General features: G+C 37.2%; 1 protein-coding gene across 1 annotated transcript in view; it reads left to right on the forward strand.

The window, feature by feature from the left end:
* Positions 1 to 14,380, forward strand: part of DCC (DCC netrin 1 receptor) — a 766,342-nt gene that overhangs the window by 654,798 nt on the left and 97,164 nt on the right. Inside the window, exon 22 of the mRNA XM_060027782.1 lies at positions 9,825 to 9,890. Coding sequence (XP_059883765.1) covers positions 9,825 to 9,890 — 66 coding nt within the window. The remainder of the gene's footprint in view (positions 1 to 9,824; positions 9,891 to 14,380) is intronic.

The raw sequence follows: 14,380 nt of genomic DNA on the forward strand, positions 1-14,380 counted from the left end.
TGCAGGCCAAGTGCCTAACACTACACCTGCCATTTTACACCTCAGCTGATTCAATCTCATGAATAAACAGAATGTTAATTGTTTCCAATTTCAGGGAAATAAGGTTTTCAAGGCAGTCTAGTCAAGCTTGGAATTTAGTTCATGCAATCCAGATTTTGCAGGGTTTGGATGACAGCAACCAGGCTGCTGTTTGAAAAATTGAAACCTTTAGCACCATTTGATGGGAGTCATTTAATTGAAAATGAAACCTCTTTTTAGCCTATTATGGTGTGTAATTTCAACTCACTTTATTATTCAGCTGCTTGCTACAGGCCCTTGAAAAAGCTATTCTCACATGTTTTTCTCAGCTCCAGAATTTTGCAATTCTGGAAATTAGGACTATGGTGAGAAAGTAGAAGCAAAAAAAACAAGTAATGTGCTTTTGATAAAATGTGAAGATGCTTATCCTGGCCCCAGCAAGCAGTTCAAGAAACTGCCTAGTCAACCTCTCAGGAGTTTTTATGTTTTAATAGGTGACTTTGAAAGAAAAAAAAAAAAGGACTCAGTGCTTGCAGAAGTTGACATGATTCATGGTATAATTTTAATCTTCTCAGACCTGAAAGATAGACATTTTCATGAATACAAAAAGATATCTTTCTCTCTCTTTTTTTTTTTTTTTTTTTGGCCGCACGGCATGTGGGATCTTAGTTCCCCGACCAAAGATCATACCCATGCCCCAGCACTGGAATCGCGGAGTCTTAACCACTGGACCACCAGGGGAGTCCCAAATGGTTCCTTAGACAAGTTCTTATTGTAAGGCCCACCATGTTGCTGAATGTCCTCCTTTGCTGTAGACATCAGCCAAATATCAAGTTCCTAGCTTTATTTTCTGCCCACTTCTATCAGTCCTGGATTCTGCCTCCTCAGTTTTCTTTCTGAAACATAGGTTCACTGTTTCTCATGGAATGAAGTCAGTTCTTTGACCTCAAGGTCCTGGCTGTCTGACCCCAAATTCCCCCTTCTAGCCTCACGGCCAGTTTATCCCTCCACATATGTCACAGTCTATTAGCAAAGATCCACAAATCACTCTTGGAAAAGTGTATTTTTAGAACTCCACGCTCTAACTGGTACTGTTCTCTTAGTCTTAGCAGTACATTCTCCCTTTCTTTACTGAGAGAGGTCCTCATCTTTTAAGACTCCTTCTCAATTGTCTTTTGTCCAAGAAGCCTTACTTACCTTTCTGGTCTTTTATTCTTCTGTGTGTCCATAACACCCCATTTAGTCCTTGCTATGTTGTCTCTTTCTTATAGTTTACCATTTTGATTCCCAACCTCTTGGCCAGGTTGTAAATTCTTTGATGGCAAAGGGCCAGTCTCATTGACATTGTCGTCCCTGCCTCCAAGCACCCCCCAATCTCTAATTGTGAATCTCTCATATTATAGTTGCCAGATAAGTATTTGTTGAATTGAATTATGGTACAAATCTTCGGGAAACAGAGAGTAATCTGGAAAGACAGACTTTACCATCTAATCCAGAGTAGAGTTTGGAGAACCCCAAAGTAATAGTGCTCATGGCTGTGGATACTGTACAGTCAGTCCTCCCTATCTGCCTGTTCCAAACCTGCAGATTCAACCAGTGTTGGATCCTGTACTATGTCTGTGATCTATGAGATTTGAGCATCTGCAGATGCAGATTTTGGCATCCGAGGCAAGTCCTGGACCCAATCCCTGCAGGTACTGAGGGATGACTGTATATGTGATTGATCTTGGGGGAGATGAAAAAGATGCAAAAATGTTTTTTCCAATAGGGAAAATGTATCTTACTATTCATCTATTAAATTAAAGCTAAATAGAAAGACACCAAGTTCTCTGTGATTCAGGAAATGGTGGTCACATTTGCAGATGATTCTGACCCGCTGTGCCCTTTTCTTTACCACCACCCTTCCTGCCATTTCTTGTTAGCAGGAAATTTTTACACTTGCCTTTCACCAGCTGCTTGTAATTCTGAGTATGTAAAGGAGAGAATCCAAACTAATGGGTGCAGATGAGTTTTTGAAATTCCAAATGGGCAGTATGACAAGAGTTGGACTCATTTTTGACCACTCCTTTATAACTATTTACCTAGCACTGTGTTGGATGTGGTGAAACATAAGAAAGAAGTCCAGTTCCATGGGTTCATTTTCAAGGACATGCAGTATAGTTAGGATATAAAGACTCCCAGCCCAATGTGAAAAGTATGAAATGCTAAAGCGGGTGGTACCATCTGAGTATGTATGTTATAGGGTTTTAGATGGGAATCACTGTGAGTAGCAGCAGAAAAGACTTCTTAAAACACAAGACTGGACTTTAAATATGTGAGTAGGACTTGAGTGAGCACAAATAACTACAGAGGGAAAGATTACTTGAAGTTTTATTTAGAAAAATCCTCCAATGGGAAGATCAAGAAGCCAAGAAGCTGCTCAATTAGTGAGGATTGCAGGATGTCTTCAGGGCATAATTAGGACACCACTGTGCAGAGAAGTACACTACGGTTAAGATATAAATTGATAACCGGGTTTTGCTTTTTCTCTCTGCTCCAACACTGTAGTTCGTAGGCTTTTTTACTTTTCGGTACATTGAGTACCTACAGTTACACTGGCTATGAAGACCAGCAGTGCTCCCCTGGATCCAGAGCCCTGCAAACCACATTCGCTTTTGGCTGCCAATGCTGATCGCGTCTTGCTTGCCAGGAGGAGGAGTCGTGAGAGTGTGGGTCAGGGAGAGGCAAGAAAAATCTGGAATAGGAATAGGGCTTCAATATCCATCATCTTCAAAGGGTTTTCCTAGCTTTATTTGTCGACTTCTGTTATGCCTCTTCTGAAGGGTCACCTTCATTTGTCCCAGTGCTCTGAATGGTGACAAACAGAACTATGTTGTTTCTTTTCCAAAGTCTGTTGTGTTCTGTGTGCCCTGTTGAGAGTGGGGCCATCACCTCAAGTCACACCCACACCACTAAACCCTCACACTACCATAAACTCTAGGAGGTGCTCTAATTTCTGTCCAACTCACTCCGCATTCATCTTTCATTTATTAATCTGCCCGCTAAGGATAAAATCATCAGTCAGGCAGATTCAGCCACTTAAAAAGAGTATATTAGTTAGTCTTTCTGAGCCACAGTTTACTCTTCTATAAAATGGAGCTAATAATGTCTACGCCATGGATTCATAATTAATATTATTCTCACCCTATTTATTACAATGGTCTCTCCTAATTAATTTTTTCTTCACACTCAGCTAGAATAATATTCCTAAATGCATATTTAATTGGGTCACTTTTCTGCTTAAAATACCTTCAGTGCATCTCTGTCCCCAATAAGAAAAATTCCAGACACTTTGATAGAGCATATAAGCAGTTTTATTATTTCATCTCTGCCTATTTTTCTGAGCTTATCCAGTTCATTCTTTTCTACCTGATACCTTTCCACTCATCCTTTAATTCTCAACTCAGATATCACCTTCCATCATTTTTCTAGGAAGAAATAGTCAATCGTTCTGTTTTTCCATTGTGTCACCGACTTACAATTTTTTAACTTTTGGATATTCCAGTCTATTATTATTAGTCACTTAACATCTTCCCCTCACTAAATTATGAGCCTCTGCAATAGTCACTTTATATCCCTAATTCTTAGAACAGTGAGTGGTCCACTCAACACATTTGTCGACTAGATGGATGGAGCATGGACAGATATATGAATGAAGAAATTTTCTGCTCCAACAGTGTTATTATTTACACATACTAGCAGTGCAGCCATCAGGATGCTCACATTCTAGTGTTTTCGTACTATAGTTGCAACTTCCCAACATGCAGTCACTTGGAGAAGAAAAGAACATTCATGCTGTTCTGTTACTTCTCCGTGTACTACCTGGCAACTTCACTGAAACACAAACATACCTCACACTGCTTTTGGGATAAGCTTGTGGACCATCCAGGTGGGGCAGGCTTTCATGGATCATCAGTAGCCTTTGAGAACAGTTCTCCTTTGTAACGCACACAAGACTGCCTCATCCTCCATATTGCATCTGGTAAATGAACTGGCTCTTGGGAAGACCTAGTCATCCAGGAAAGTGTCCACGTTTAGAGAAACAGGATGCTTTCTAGATTTTCATAAAGACTGCGCTGCATCTAAAAGTGATTTCTTAGACCCATATGCTGGCCGTTATTCCAGATACACTACAAGAAAGAATGCATTCAAGGAGATTCTTGTGAGCGGAGACAGTTCAGAGACCATCCTGCTTCAAGATATCAGTAATATTATTAAGTCATCTTTGTTTTTTATTCTCTTAACAATTCAATTTTAACAGAAGTTTCACTCTAAACTTATGTGAATAGTAATTGCAATAACTAATAAACTAATTTAGCTTTTCATATGTGGAAGCTTATGACGTGTGTGATCAGAAGCAGTTGACAAGTTTTCATTTGCAACCTGATAAATAGACACAGGCTAATTGTAGTTAAAGTCCTATAGATAAGAATGTATGGGCTCCCCTTACCTGAAATCTTTAACGAGGCCAACTTCTTTCCTGTGAGCAGAAGATCTTGTTGATCTGGACAGGTACTTTGGTCTCCTGGTGTTTGCCTTTTGAGTCCATTGTCCCTTGCAAGATGTTGAAAATGAGTGGTAGTAGAATTCATAAGAGTAACCAGTGTGCTTCTGAAATATTTCATAATACATATACAAGTGTATATATGTATTTCATATATATATATAATTATATATATATATATATATTTTTTTTTTTTTCTTCTCTTTTCTTTGGCTGACCTCTGCCATCATGTTCAGAAATCCAGATACCAGTTGGTCTGGCCTAGTGCTGCCTTTATTCTGGCCTAGTGCTGCTTTTATTTTGGTGCTTGCAATAGAAGAAGAGGGAAACGTTTGTAAACTTTTTTTCTACTTTAGAACATCACTCAGGCAACTTTCTTTACCCATCATTTGCCACATTCTGCAAAAGATTACACATATGCCTCAGGACATCAGGACCCAGAATCAAACTGTGATGTCAACCAAGAGCCAGGAATTAAGGGTTTATTTGTTAAATTGTTCATGTCTAGGATAAATATAATTTCCATGTTGTCCACGAATGTCCTAATTGATACCTGGTTCCAGGCAAAATTGATAATAGCACCTTCTATCACTCTTAAAATGCCTTGATTTTCATAATAGCTACACAGTCACTGTTCATAACATTCGTATGTGAAATTGTAATCTTATATTTTAGATTGCTTTCTGACGATTCTTAGAAAATGAATTTACTTCTCCTCATAGTCTACTCTATTTATATTTTATGGCAGAAAGGCAGAAATTGGAACTCCCAAAGAACTGCCTCTCATGGTCAAGGAGAAGATGGACAATGGGGTATTTGGTTCTCTTGCACTGTGTGTGACTCAGAGTAGGTCACCAAATGCATTCCCAAAAATTATTGCTCATAGACTTGACACAGTATTTGTTGAGCACCAGGCCTCAATGTATGGCAGGCATGTCAGCTGCCCTTACATATGAAGTAGTAACATTGTACTTTCTTTTAATCAATGAACTTTCATTCATGTTAACTTGAAAACAATGTGTTGAACCTGAGGAGAGGGTGAGAAGAGCTCATGAGTTTTTCCTATTAATATATGTTCAAAATATCGTAGGCATAGGTTATGATTTTGCTTTCTGGTTTTTAGATGCCCTGATGCCTTTGTTCAAAGTCAGCAGTATTAACTGTATGGTAAATCGCTCCCTTAGCCACATTTTTCAGCCTCTGAAGAATCATCTGCTTTAAATATGTCTCAATATGATCTGTGTATTGGACAGTAAAACCGTATCCATGTGGCATGAGTGCATTATCTTTACCCACTGGTATACAAGACATAAAATCAATGCACTTTCCTTCATTATCACCAGAATTATTTTCAGGGAACCAATTCTAAGATCAAGAAGATATCTCAGTGCTCTGCATCCTTGGGAGGATATATATTGAATGTTTGTTAGACAACCAATCTGTCTGTTTGATTTAGATTATGGTCCATATCTTGGGGTTGATTGTGTGTGTGCCATTCTGAAGGATGCTCTGTTAGCCCCATTCAGGGAGGATGGATTAAAAATAGATTAGAACTACCACATTCAGCTTTCTCCATGTCCTCTGCATATTAATTTTCCATTCACTCCTCCCTGAACTTATAAACATCCACTCAGAAAAACCACTCTAGAACTGAAATTCCAATTGAATTCATCTTTTCTAGGTGCTAAAAATTTTTTATCATGGGGAATATTCTTCATCTGCCTATGTGTGCTATAAGGAAGAGTTTAATGTAAACATACTGTTTAATTTTACACACACACACACACACCCCCCACAATAAAAAAATACAGAAGCAATATTTTAAGTGATAGTGTAAGAACAAGAACATAGAGATTAATGTGTATAATAGTAGTAACTTCAAATGTGTTTACATTGTTAACACATTACGAAGTATTCTAATTCAGTTTAGTCACTTATCAAGTATTGAGAACAGAGTGTAAATGTCACTTTAGGAAGCAGCAAGAAATATAATAATCACACTTCCTAAAGGAATTCATATTACCTCTGCCCATTTTCCCCTCAATCCAGAGAGTAACTGTCAGGGAAATCATGGAGACTTTAGCTTTTGCTTAAGGGAGTATATGTTTCTTGCCAAAATAGGATGATCTATCCCTTAAATAAAATATAAAAAATAACTCTTTAAATGACTCTTTCATTTATAATATTTTAGGAGTGCAAACCAAGGGGAGGAGCATGAATTCTTTGGTTTGGACCTTTCTTAGAGGTACCTAAATAAAATAAATTTAAAACTATTTAAACTATTTTGAATAACTCAAAAAGATGCAGTCTTCCTCTTTTTAAAGTCAGACATGGGATCATTTTCTTTGTTTTATTTTTCTTCCTGAAACCACCATTCTTTGGTTTCAAAACATTTTGAAAAGTAGAAAACATTTGCTTTAGTTATCAAAGCTTTCTGGAAGGAGTGATTTTTTGATGAAATTATCTGAATGAAATCCATGGGTGGTTAAGTGATACATAAATTCATTACTCTTTATCATCTTAATTCTTTTCCTCACCCTCATTTCTATTATTAAGGAAATATGGGTACATAGTAACAAAAGAGTTCTTCTTTATATTCTGCAGAATATATTAGTATATTCATATAGTACATTTTGATTCCTGAGTTCATGTAAAATCATATTACTAATGCCATAATAAAAAAAAAGAAACTACCCATTCCCAGTTTTTGGAACTACATTGAACTCTATTTGAATAATTAAAAATAAAATGCATATACATTGAACTGTATTATATTACTTCCACAAATGTCATATTTAGATATCCATGTATTCATTTACTTATTTGGAATTTTTAATTTTGAAAAATTTTTTTTTAACATCTTTATTGGGGTATAATTGCTTTACAATGGTGTGTTAGTTTCTGCTTTATAACAAAGTGAATCAGTTATACATATACGTATTAGAGATTTAATATAATAAGCAAAAAAGGAAATTCAGGGATTTTAAGATAAATTTAATTGTGCAACATGTAATGTAAGACTAAAAATAATGCATTATCTTTTATTTGCATGTAGTTCTTTTACTACTAGATAAATGAAAAACATTTTCAATTCAATCTAATAGTGATTTCCTAGTAATAGTAAATCAATGCAGTGATAGTGATTTTATAGTAAGAATTAACTTATTCTTAAATCTTTGAAGTCAGAATAAGTTAAAAACTATCTGCAGTTAGCTGATATTAGCCATAAATAGGCCTGTATAGGATTTGGATACAGTGAGCCAACTCTATCTGTCATGGCAGGTTCCATATCTGATAAATCTTTTTATACTACCCTTTCCCTGAGGATCCAGGACTGTACCTTGCATATAGTAGGCACTTAATACATTTTGAATGAATTATTATCAGTTTTATGCTCCATTAAAAATTTAAGACCTCTGGGATCCAATAGTAGTTTATATCTTTGCATTAACTGACTTTTCGTCTTCCAGAGCCTAATTAGTTCTCTATTTCCCTTAATCAGTGCTTATGAAATTTACCAAGTTAACTAAACACCTCTAATATTCCCAACAGGAATCATTTATTGCTTTAGCGGCCTAAGTGATGGGGCTGTTAGCATCTCTTTGGCTGACTGCTTTGCAATCTAGTTGCTTTCAGATGTGAGAAAAGTAATCTTAATATTCATACAGAACTTCTGTCTCCCTTCATTTCTTCCAATGTTGATCTGGCAATGTCCCGTGGCCCAAGCTTATCCTCCACTTATTGAAACCCCAGATGTGTCAGAGTCACACAAGCAAGGTATTTGGGAAAAGGGTTAGGCTCATCAGTCAACCCCCCAAAATGTTCACAACTGCTGCTTATTTCAGTTGCCCCTCCCCAATCACCCCCCCCCCCACACACACATTGGGGCCTCCATCCTAATTCCCACTTCTTTATATACCCAGAGTCACTGGCCAGCAGATTTTAAATGTACCAGTTTACCCTGAAAACAGAATATGATGTGATTGAATTAATTTATCATTGCTTGTTGGAAGCTTAACCCTCTTAGTTCAGCTCTGACTTAATATTGAAAGAATGTTTTTTAAATTGTGAATGCGTGGTCTGGTAACAAGATTTAAGTTGTTTCTTCACAGCTCTTTTGCAAATAAAATCATGAGCTCTTGGAAAAGCTTTATTAAGAAGAGTGTTTGGTATGCAAAGGAATGTCACAAGAGCAGGACTTGGAAGTCTTAAAAAAGAAAAAGAAAATCTATACATGTGAGAAAAACAACCAGTGTTATCGTAGCTGGCTGCCCCAGCTGGCTTCCTCGACATCACCCAGTGATTATAACTGCCTTCACAAATAACACTCTGAAGTGTATAAAGAATTAGCTGTAGTCCTGTACGTGTTTGAGTACAGATTCAACTCCCAAATGTTTTTTCGAATAGGTATTCTAGAACTCAAAATCTTAACCAAATAATCACAGTTCTACAAATGTACCAATAGAAAAGGGGATTACCTGTAGTGAAAAACTATTAATTAAAATATGGATGATAGTATAATTATTTCTGGTTAATTTCTGGCTCATTTCTCCTAAAGACTACGTTTACAACTGTTGAACACCTAATAGAAGGCAGTGGTTCCAAATGTGTGCTACTAGAGAAACCTTCCTTCTTGGCATGTTTATAAGAAATATTCAGACCATGTGGGCTGTGTCATGCTCCCTACTCTTTATTCCATACCCAATAGCTCATTCCCAGGTACCTATTTGGCACATAACACAAAGACTACTCAAAGCCCAGTTATAAGGCAAAAAGTACTGTCCCCTGGTACAGTAATAATGATACTTCGCCACAAAGTCATGTCCAATGGCAACAGTGTAGACTGGACCTCTTATAACATGAAGGAGGTGGGCTCTGTCACGCTAGGAGCCAACACCACCACTCCTTCTGTTCTGAGATGTTCAAGACAGCAACACTAACACTGGTGCTGTACCTTTTGGTGACACGTTAACAAGAGTATTGGAGAAAAAAAGGGGGGTGGGTCAGCTTTTCTGTGAGGAATTGAATTTAGCTTGTTTAAAAGAGTATTTTTGTGACAGATTTTTCTCACGCACAGAAAATAACATTTTCTTGCAAAGTATAATGGTATCATTCTTTTCAGGCTTTCTTTGAAGTGGACAAAATAGTCTTACTCAGTTGTTTGTGTATTTTTAAATATTTGTTAGTTTTTGTCTATTTTGTTTCATTTGTGCTTTCATGTTGCAGGTCCACTAACTTTCTGGTATATTTTCCGGATAAACAGGTCGCCATGGAGATGGAGGTTATTGGCCAGTTGATACTAATTTGATTGATAGAAGCACTCTCAACGGTAAGTATATAAATTAGGTTCTATTGGATTCGTTATATTAATTAAAATTGTTAATTCTAGAGTGTCTGAGGCAAATTTTCTATTGACTGCAAGTGCCAAGACCCCCAGACTTAGGGTTTTAGTGGGAATAATAGGAACGTGAAGTTATTAACAAACCTGGAGCATATTCCACCAGGAGACAGTGCCGATGAGGGTTGACACGTACGCAAAACAGTCAGAAAAGTCCAAGCATAGAGAATTTTACAAATGATGCTTGGCTGTTAACTATCTAGGTTTAAAAGTACTATATATATTTGAAATATTTCTACAATTTTATTGTAGAGAGGTGACTGAAACCCACTCACTTTCATAAACTGAAGTTAGTGGGACTTTTTCAAGAGTCAGAGTGCCAGGAGATTAAAAGGCAATCGGAATATGGACAATTGAGAAAGAATAATTATTTCCTCACAGTTTCCATCCACTACCGAGCAGTGGTTATATATGTACAGGTGAAGCAAATGTAAGCCAAAGACACAGAACAGTATAGTCTCTTAAATTGTGTGTCCTAAAGAACACTAATCTTGGATAGAACTGCCAAATGGAACAACTGAAAATACAGGAGGCCCAGTAAAATTTGAATCCTTTCTAATTGCCTATGAATCTGAGATAAAGAAAAATATCGCAAGGGGTTACTATCTCGACGTACACAGGCACTTCAGTGTACATATCCGTAGGCAACTAGAAATAATGCAAATTTAACTGAACCTCCTTTATTTTTACTTATTAAATCTGGCAATCCTAATTTTGGATCAAGTTTAGAAGTTTGCTATGGACTATTTTAACTTGCCCTTCAAAAGAAAATGAATTCTCTGATTGAAAAGAAACCTCAGCCCAAATTTGATGTTAACAGATAAGGATTTTTCTTTTCACAGGAGTCAAACTTCAGATGAAGAGCATGACAGTAATTGAGAGAAATGCATGTCACTTTATTTTTTTACTATTTAAGATTCCTAGTGAGAAACGTAATTGTAATTAAATTTGATCTGATTACATTATCTCACAGGAGGAAGTCATGAAGATAAAATAGATGAATGGCATCCAGTGACTGTGAGCCAGTTTAGATAGATTGTTGGCATGGCCCCTTCTCAATTTTCTGCTACACTTAATGATGGTTTAGGCCTTTCCTGTTAAATGAATGGGGTGAACAAAGTACCTGAAACATTTCTAGAATCCCTACTGGAATAACTAATTATTACAGGCTACATGATTAATTAAGCTGACTTGATAACCTCAGAGAGGCACGGATGGTAGCGGGCATACTTAATCTATTTCCTATTCTATTTCGCTATCCAGTAAATGATAGTAAATATGTAATTTGCCTTTAGCTTGGGCTTTTACAAGCCAATCAGCAAAGGCATCTGAAAACTCTACCTTCATAATTAAAATTCTACTAACGTCTTATACCTTAAGAAGGGGGTATATTTTCAAATTATATATATAAGTGAAAAATTGGCTGATAAAACTCTAACCCCACCACACCTTTGCTAAGTAGGCTGCATAAATAAGAGCAAAAAATCTTGAAATTTCTTGAGTTTTTGAACCTCATATACAATGAAAATTTCATACATCTCCTCATGTAGTGACAGAATTAGAGAGGTTTCCTATCTCTCCTTATACTTCTTGATTCACCCTTCAAAGAATTGTAATAGAATAATGGTTTATTGTCAGGATACTCAAGCCACTTGCAAATAAATTTAGACCTCGCTAATCATTTACTTTCTCTTACAACGTGTCACTGTTTTAAAAAAGCACTCTTGGAATTCAGATAAAGAAAAACAAAGCTATAGTTCATGTTTACTCTTGAAGTTGGAAGCCCTTAATTAAATTGGGGAAACTGAAGAGCCTTCCTAAATTATTTTCCGATGGCAGGTAGAATCAAAGCTAATATGTGCTGATATGGTAGTATTTTACTTGTATGATGCATTCAATCTTGTGGTCCACATTCTTAAAGCAGGAAAGTCTTCAACTTCTGAAAATGTGATTTTGTAGTTTATATTTGTATGAAGGATAACACCAGCGAAAATTACTTCACTTCAATCCTTTTTTCATTGGGGAAGATAAATCACCAACTTCGTTTTGTTGGTAGCTTTTCCTAAAATTTTCAAAATTAGTAATTTTGGTAAAGAGATCTACAAACCCTGCAGAAGCGTTGTTATATTGACTTCAACCTTTGAACACTTAAGTTTGATAGGTGTTGATACTTTGGTGAAGCATTATTTAAAAATTAATGTTATTAATTATTTTTTGTATATTTAGAATTGTATTAGGTATTCTGTAAAACATGACTTAAACTCTGTGTTTAGGAGAAAAAGCTGTGATTTTCCCTCTAGTTTTGATTTCCCTTAAGTAAAGATAATTAGAGTGTCCCAGGGCTCTCAAGCTCTAGTCTACGAGAGGCTCTGCCCACCTACTATCTAAACATTATCTATCTGAAATGATGTTAAGGCCCTCAGACTAATCCCAAACCCCAGGTTCTCGAACTGACTTTGCCATGGATTAGAAATGTGTGAATCAAGTCACTTAAACTCTCTGGATCTCAGTTTTTCATCTGAACATAGAAAGTGTTAACCTAGATCAGGGTTTCTTAACTACAAAACTATTGCCATTTGGAACTGGATAATTTTTGGGGGACTGGATAATTTTTTTGTCGTTGGGTTCATCCTGTGCATTGTAGGATGTTTAGCAACATCCCTGGCCTTCATCCACTAGATGCCAGTAGTATTTCCTCTCTACCATGTTGTAACAACCAAAACTGTCTCTAGACATTGCCAAATTTCCCCTTGGGGGGCAAAATCTCCCCAGTTAACAACCACTAAGCTTGGTTAGCATTCCCGAAAGGTTGGTCCAGGGTACATGGGTCCCATGAGAATCTCTGAGAAAAAAGTGTCCCATTGTCAAGTAATCATTGGGAAATTCGTTTGGTACTCACTTCCTTTTGCCAGGTCCTTGCCTTCCACCTGAATACTAGAGGATTTGTCTTGAGAGAGCATCTCTGCTCACTCTATACCCTTGAGTTTGGTGATCTCACCTACTCCCAGGCTTCAAATTCCATCTGTATGCCAGCTCCCACATTTATATATCTAACACAGACCTTCTAGCTGCCTCTTTACAATTCATCATAAGATCTCAACCCTGACATATTCAAGACTGAACTTTTGTTCTTGCCCCATTGAGCCTACCTGCCCTTTCGCCCTCTCCCTCATCCTAGACATAAGGATATTGCTGAGGCCTGAATCTGACTCCTCCTTTCTTTCCTGCCCCAATTGCAATCTGCTTTATTCACTTACTTTCAAACTATATTGTGTACGTGTCCTCCTTGCTTGACTGAAGTTGCCACCATCTCAGTTTAAGCTATCATCAACTCTCACCTGGAGAATTCCATATCCTCTTAGCTGGTCTCTATTTTTCCACCACCAACCCCTCTCCACGCAGAGGGAAGAGATGTCTCCTTGGAGCAAATCAAGCCTGTCACGTTGCTGAAAACTCTTAAACCATCTGTGATTTTACCGAGGATAACTGAATGTGATCTACAGAGCTCATGGGAACAAGGTCCTGTTTCTCTTTTCAGCCTCATTTTGTGCCATTTCCTTTTTGCTCCCAATGTTCCAGACACACGCACAGTCTGCTCTCAGTTCCCTTGTAAAGGAACAAGAACTAACTCCTAGCAACACTTCATAATTTAGCTTAAATGTCGCTTCTATAATGAGGCCTTTCGTGACCTCCCTCCTCTGTCCATGACCTCGTATCACATCCTCATGTTATATCTTTCTACATGAACTCTACTTTTCTTTAAAACACCAACTATAGTGGTAATGTTATATTTATTTGCTTCATGATTTGTTTGATATAAATCTTGTCCAGTGAATTGTAAGCTCCATGAGATCAACAATTATGCCCCCCTCTTTTTTTGGTAGGGAGCAATCAATATGCTAATTTGGAAATTATTCTCAGACTACACAATATACAAGAAGACCATGACATACACATTATTAGGAAATGATGTATATGTGGCCCCATAAATACATTCTAATGGTTTCATAGCCTGGCTGTTCTTCCTTCTCCACCCTTCCAGAAAAATAGCTCACAAATGGAGCTTTCACAACTCCCTTCTATTGGCTATGCCTTGATCTCAGGCGAGAAGTAACCTGACATTCTGTTCATGTCACAGTGACCCAGATGGGGTCCATGTTTCAGGAATGGAAGACAGAACATTTAATATATAGGAATTGTTTTTCTTCTCTGGTCCAACGAGTTGGGCAAGCCTCTGACTATCTCACACCTGTGTATGTGTCTTATCTCATATTGTCTCTTTTTGCCTACTTGAATCCTCTCATGGCTTTTCCCCCTGCCTCCAGCTTTATTGGAAAATAATTGACTATAACATTGTGTAAGTTTAAGGTGTACAATGAGCTGATTTCATCCACTTAAATAATCCAGAATGGTGACAACCA

This window comes from Delphinus delphis, chromosome 13 (genome assembly GCF_949987515.2).
Source record: "Delphinus delphis chromosome 13, mDelDel1.2, whole genome shotgun sequence".
NCBI classification, from domain to species: domain Eukaryota; kingdom Metazoa; phylum Chordata; class Mammalia; order Artiodactyla; family Delphinidae; genus Delphinus; species Delphinus delphis.